A 6790-nucleotide genomic window follows, 5' to 3' on the forward strand; every position below is an offset into this window, starting at 1 on the left:
CGTATCCTATCTCTGGCCTCCCCTCTCCCTTCGTCCATCCTCTCCCTCCATCTCTCCCTCCCTCTCTCCCTCCCTCCCTCTCTCTCTCCCTCCCTCTCCCTCCCTCCTCTCTCTCTCCCTCCCCTCCCTCTTATCCTATCTCTCCCCCTCTCTCATCCTCTCCCTCTCTCCCTCCATCTCTCCCTCCCTCACTCTCTCTCCCTCCCTCCCTCTCCCTCTCTCCCTCACCCTCTCTCTCCCTCTCTCCCTCACCCTCTCCCTCCCTCCCTCACTCTCTCCCTCCCTCTTATCCTATCTCTCCCCCTCTCCCTCTCTCTCATCCTCTCCCTCACTCTCTCTCTCTCTCCCTCTCTCCCCTCTCTCCCTCCCTCTTATCCTATCTCTCCCCCTCTCCCCCTCTCTCATCCTCTCCCTCCCTCCCTCTCTCCCCCTCCCTCCCCCTCCCTCTCCCTCCCTCCCTCTCTCTCCCTCCCTCCCTCCCTCTCCCTCTCTCCCTCACCCTCTCCCTCACCCTCTCCCTCCCTCCCTCCCTCCCTCTCTCTCCTCCCTCCCTCCCTCACTCTCTCTCCCTCCCTCCCTCCTCTCTCTCCCTCCCTCCATCCCTCTCATCCTCTCTCTCCCTCCCTCCCTCTCTCTCCCTCCCTCCCTCCCTCCCTCCCTCCCTCCTCTCTCCCTCTCTCTCCCTCCCTCCCTCCCTCTCTCTCCCTCCCTCCCTCACTCTCTCTCCCTCCCTCCATCTCTCCCTCCCTCTCATCCTCTCTCTCCCCCTCCCCCCCCTTACTCCCAGGACAACCCCTCCCACAGCAACAAGCAGCAGGTGAGACAGCTGAGCTGCAGCTTCCCTGATGTTTCGTCCTCCCACCGCAGGAGGGTTGAGTGGAACTCCCCCGCCCCCTCCCCTCCCCTCCCCTCTGCCTCCCCCCCTCCCCTCTGCCTCCTCCCCCAACACTCCACAGGAAGGAGAGGAAGTTCAGGATTTCAGGAGTGTGATGCGTTCGGGTGCGTGTGGAGCTCACGGTGAAGCCAGATGTGGTGAGACAGGTGAGCTGTTACCGTCTCTCTTCTTCTTTGAGCTGCTGGATTAAAGGTAGATTTATTGATCGGTTGATCCCGGAAACTTCCTCTTTGCTCTTATGACACAGATGTTTCTGAACTGTGATTTTACACTGTAGAAATGATCTTGTGTTGTACATTAGCTCTGCTTTTAATGCTGAAAACAAGGTTCCATCTCTGTCTGTCTGTCTCTGTCTCTGTCTCTCTCTCACACACACACACACACACACACACACACACACACACACACACACACACACACACACGCGCGCGCACACACACACGCGCACACACACACACGCACACACACACACCTTCCTTGTTTCCTTGATGGCTTCTTCTGCTCATAAATATGTTGTTATGTCATTTGACTCCGTGTGTGAGGGCAGAAGCACAAAATGGCTCCTCAAACGGAGATGAGGCTCATTTCTCGTGTCCTTGCAGGATCCTCCTGAGTCCATTGCGGCCGTCCAGCCTCAGAGGCTCCTCATCCTGTCATGAGTGAACCAGGCGAGAGAGTAATTTGAGACTCCGTCCACAAGGAACGCCAGGATGCCTCCGACCGTGTCTCGGGGCTGCCGCCGCACTGCCGGAGGCGGCGCCACCGTGGCCCTGCTGCTGTCTCTGTGTCTTGGCTCCCGTCCCTCCGTGGCCACCTGCCCGATGTCCTGTCTCTGTGCCAGTGATATAATTTCCTGTAGCAGCGGTAATCTGTCTGTGCTGCCCTTTGACCTCCCAGGATACGCCACGTGGCTGGACCTGAGCCACAACGCCCTCGCTGCCCTGCAGGTTGGCTGGATTTCAGGCTCCTTTGGGAGGCTGGTTACGCTGGTTCTGAACAGAAACTCAGTGAGGCTGATCGGGCCGGAGGCTTTTGCTGCTATGCCCCGCCTCGCCCACCTGGATCTGTCCTCTAACCAGATAAAAGAGCTCAACTCCTCCATCTTTGCAGGTCTGAATGAACTGAAAGAGCTTCTCCTTTTTGGTAACCAGATCAGCCAGATTGAGCCCGGTGCGTTCACTGGCCTCCACCGCCTCCACAGGTTCTATCTCTCCGGTAACAGACTGAAGAACTTCCCCCTGGGGCTTTTTTCTGAGACAGGAGGTCCCCGTAACTTAAGTCTTCTGGATCTGTCGTATAACAGGCTCACCGGGCTTCCCCTTCAGACCCTACTGTCTCTTGCGCCACACATTGGGATTTATTCGCAAGGAAACCCGCTGGTGTGCGACTGTCCCTTACAGGCGCTGCTGGAGTACTGGCTGTGGAAACAGTATGAACCCCTTGTGGATTTTCAAGGTCAGTACCCCTGTTTAGATGATTCAAGTTCTGAGTGTAACCAGTCAGTAGAGTCCAATGTTGCTTCAGTGGCAAAGACGTACCATGTTGAACCAGGCAAATGGCTCCAAGTGCCGTGTCTGGGGTTTCGAGGTCCAAACATCACATGGGTCTTCTGGGTCACCCCCACAGCTGTGGTGAACTCATCAGCCAGTGACCCAAATTCCCATTTCATGGTTTTCCCCAACGGTACACTTGAGATCCACTCAGTTCGGCTGGAAGATTCTGGAACTTATGCTTGTGTGGCACCACAGGGGCGTCCCTACAGCCCCAGTGGGTCGAGGGAGGTCAGGGTGGTGGTCGGAGACGCCGGCAGAGATCCGGCTCATCGCAGTGGTTCCGAACATTTCAACACAGCTTTCACTACCCTGGCTTCCTGCGTGGTCAGCATCATACTGGTGCTCCTCTACCTCTACCTCACACCCTGCCGATGTCGGGACAACCAAGGGGGGAGACGGTGCGGAGGACGGGCGCTTGTCCTCTGCTCGGACCCCAGAGAGATGGAAGCAGGACAGCGGAGGTCGAATGGGAAGAGGGTGATCTTTATAGAGCCGCAGACAGAGGACACCGGGAACGGCGTCTCCAAATCAACACCCATGTTCTCAGGTCATGTTGCCACTGAGGGAATTCTCAAAAATGGAAGTAGGACAGTGGGACAAAGTCAGTCCGATCCTGCTCACGTCCCAGAGCCAGAGGACGGCACCTGAAGCCACGTTTAGGGTTAATTAGTCTGATTTGGAAATTAATGTTGTGAGTCTTGTAATTTTAGTGTTTAATGTTTAACAGCTCCGTTTCTGCAGGGACCATAAAGCCAAATGTGGGTTTTTAGTTTGGAGTTCCAGCGTTGGGATCGACCCACTTCAGAGGCTGTTTCAGAATCTACTGTGTTCAATGTCTTTCCTGTGACCCTGTTATTGTGTCCCCTTCCTGTCTGTATGGGGGACAATTGTGGTCCATATTTGGACTCTAAAAGATTCCTCACATTTATTTTTACATAAATTGAAATGAATTTGTGTTAAATTCGATGTTAAACAAAAGAGCTTTCAGATCCAGAACTCTAAAACATCAGGGAACTGCTGCTGTCCCTCGTCTGGTCCCTGGTTCATCTAGTCCACGTCCTGTGTTATGGACAGGATGTCCTGCCATTTCCTACTGGACAGTTGTCTTAGAATAAACTGAAAAAACATCTGAATTCCCTGAAGAGAGCAGATGTGAGAAGGTGCTTTAGTGGGAACATCTGACCAGACTGGAACCTCAAACTGTCTCACTGTCCATGTGACAGCGAGACAAGTGAGGACAGAAACAAGGACCTTTAGCTTTGACTGTTTATCTTTACTGAGTACATAACCTGAACATTAGCCTAGCGTAGCCTGGCTCCTGCCGGGGGTCCCTCCATATGTGGTATAACTATGTTATGTGCTGTTTATGTAGTTGTCCTCTGAACCTGACGGTTCCAGTCCCTCACGTTCCCTCTTAAATGTCTGAGATGTTGTCAAAGATGTTGTCAAAGTGAGCAAACACATCACATGACTCACTTCTGCCACCTGAGCAGGACGTCAGGGCAGGTTGAGACTCGCTTCAGGTAGAAGATCTGGTGGCTGTTTCTGCCTTCCAAAGGTCAAAGGTCATCTCTTAACTTAAAAAAACATTTTACTGAGGCGCTGACACAATCAGTCACAAGTTCTCCAAATGGGTGCCATAGACCAGGTCTGGAACTGTCCACCAGGACACACGATGAGCCGGGACAACAGGTCCGGGGCCTCGCAGCGTCACCGAGGGACGAGACACCAGGCGGAGCGCTGAAGCTCCAGTCAGCTCCGATAAGTGTCACCACGTCAGAAGGACGTCTGCTCCGATGGCCCCGAGCCCAACACGACCCACATTCTTCTACGTACGTCTGTGAGGACGTCTATGTTGGTGCGTCCTGTCACGGCTGTCCAACGTGTCTGTGCTGAATCTTCAGGTTTTAGCTTTGGTGTCTCTTCTGTTAGATGCAGCTTTAATGTAGCAACAGGAAATAAAAGCTTTCCATTGGGATGCCCTGTGTCCTTCTGTCCTTACAAGGGTCCTTCTGTCTCAACCTGTGTCCTTCTGTCCTTACAAGGGTCCTTCTGTCTCAACCTGTGTCCTTCTGTCCTTACAAGGATCCTTCTGTCTCAACCTGTGTCCTTCTGTCCTTACAAGGGTCCCTCTGTCCTAACGTGTGTCCCTCTGTCCTAACCTGTGTCCCTCTGTCCTAACCTGTGTCCCTCTGTCTCAACCTGTGTCCTTCTGTCCTAACCTGTGTCCCTCTGTCCTAATCTGTGTCCCTCTGTCCTAACCTGTGTCCCTCTGTCCTAACCTGTGTCCCTCTGTCCTAACCTGTGTCCCTCTGTCTCAACCTGTGTCCTTCTGTCCTAACCTGTGTCCTTCTGTCCTAACCTGTGTCCCTCTGTCCTAACCTGTGTCCCCCTGTCCTAACCTGTGTCCCTCTGTCCTCTTCGTTCTTTACAGGCAGTTGGAGTGAAAAATGAGAAAGTCATGTTACATCAGAAGGATTTAGCAAATAATCTCATTGTAAGTCAAATCGCATTTTACAAAAATCCTCTTACAGGCATTTTGGACGTCCAGCCATAAAAACCGGAAGCGTTTGGGACCAAGTTGGTGGACTTGTTGTTATGAGATGTCAGGGATGGATGTGCAGAGTCGATGAGACACCAGGAGGATCTGCAGACGGCTGAAGCACCTTGTAGCGTTGCAGGTCATTGGTTCAATCTCAGGCTCTGTTTCCATGGGAACGCCAAGTTCCTGTTGATGGTACTGAGGATCTGGTGGCCCTCAGCTCATGCTAGAAAAGTCTGGTGGAAGAGATTTTCCTCTTTACTTGGGTGTAGTGACCAGTAGTTGACCAGTAGTGACCAGTAATTAAACAGAAGTGACCAGTAATTAAACAGTAATGACCCGTAATTAAACAGTAGTGACCAGTTATTAAACATTAGTGACCAGTAATTAAACAGTAGTGACCAGTAGTGACCAGTAATTAAACAGTATTGACCAGTAATTAAACAGTATTGACCAGTAGTGACAGTAATTAAACAGTAGTGACCAGTAATTAAACAGTAGTGACCAGTAGTGATAGTAATTATACAGTAGTGACCAGTAATTAACCAGTAGTGACCAGTAGTGACCAGTAATTAAACAGTAGCGACCAGTAATTAAACAGTAGTGACCAATTGTGACCAGTTATTAAACAGTAGTGACCAGTAATTAAACAGTGGTGACCAGTAATTAAACAGTGTTGACCGGTAATGAAACAGTGGTGACCAGTAGTTGACCAGTAATTAAACAGTAGTGACCAGTAGTTGACCAGTAATCAAAAAATAGTGACCAGTAATTAAACAGTAGTGACCAGTAGTTGACCAGTAGTGGCCAGTAGTTACCCAGTAGTGACCAGTAGTGACCAGTAATTAAACAGTAGTGACCAGTAATTAAAAATTAGTGACAGTAATTAAACAGTAGTGACCAGTAATTAAACAGTAGTGACCAGTAGTGACCAGTAATTAAACAGTAGTGACCAGTAATTAAACAGTAGTGACCAGTAGTGACAGTAATTAAACAGTAGTGACCAGTAATTAAACAGTAGTGACCAGTAATTAAACAGTAGTAACCAGTAGTGACCAGTAATTAAACAGTATTGACCAGTAATTAAACAGTAGTGACCAGTAGTGACAGTAATTAAAGAGTAGTGACCAGTAGTGACCAGTAATTAAAGAGTAGTGACCAGTAGTGACCAGTAATTAAACAGTAGTGACCAGTAATTAAACAGTATTGACCAGTAATTAAACAGTAGTGACCAGTAGTGACAGTAATTAAACAGTAGTGACCAGTAATTAAACAGTAGTGACCAGTAGTGACAGTAATTAAACAGTAGTGACCAGTAATTAAACAGTAGTGACAGTAATTAAAGAGTAGTGACCAGTAGTGACCAGTAATTAAACAGTAGTGACCAGTAATTAAACAGTTGTGACCAGTAATTAAACAGTAGTGACCAGTAATTAAACAGTAATGACCAGTAGTGACCAATAATTAAACAGTAATGACCAGTAATTAAACAGTAGTGACCAGTAGTGACAGTAATTAAACAGTAGTGACCAGTAATTAAACAGTAGTGACCAGTAGTGACCAGTAATTACACCTTAGTGACCAGTAATTAAACAGTAGTGACCAGTAATTAAACTGCTGTGACCAGTAATTAAACAGTAGTGACCAGTAATTAAACAGTAGTGACCAGTAATTAAAGAGTTGTGACCAGTAATTAAACAGTAGTGACCGGTAATTAAACAGTAGTGACCAGTAAATAAACAGTAGTGACCAGTAATTAAAGAGCTGTGACCAGTAATTAAACAGTTGTGACCAGTAATT

The 6790-nt window shown here is 49.2% G+C and overlaps 1 protein-coding gene across 2 annotated transcripts; it reads left to right on the forward strand.

The window, feature by feature from the left end:
* Positions 1 to 964: 964 nt before the first annotated feature.
* On the forward strand, positions 965 to 4363 carry LOC101073937 (amphoterin-induced protein 2-like). Of its 2 annotated transcripts, none has more exons than XM_029825844.1 (2): positions 965 to 1041; positions 1498 to 4363. In XM_029825844.1, exon 2 carries the CDS (start codon positions 1606 to 1608, stop codon positions 3094 to 3096), a length of 1491 nt encoding a protein of 496 aa, XP_029681704.1. In that variant the 5' UTR covers positions 965 to 1041; positions 1498 to 1605; the 3' UTR covers positions 3097 to 4363. The 2 variants fall into 2 exon arrangements, with proteins under 2 accessions (XP_029681704.1, XP_029681705.1); XM_029825845.1 differs by having other exon boundaries at positions 996 to 1087.
* Positions 4364 to 6790: the final 2427 nt, after the last annotated feature.

Source organism: Takifugu rubripes, chromosome 18 (assembly GCF_901000725.2).
Source record: "Takifugu rubripes chromosome 18, fTakRub1.2, whole genome shotgun sequence".
Taxonomy (NCBI): domain Eukaryota; kingdom Metazoa; phylum Chordata; class Actinopteri; order Tetraodontiformes; family Tetraodontidae; genus Takifugu; species Takifugu rubripes.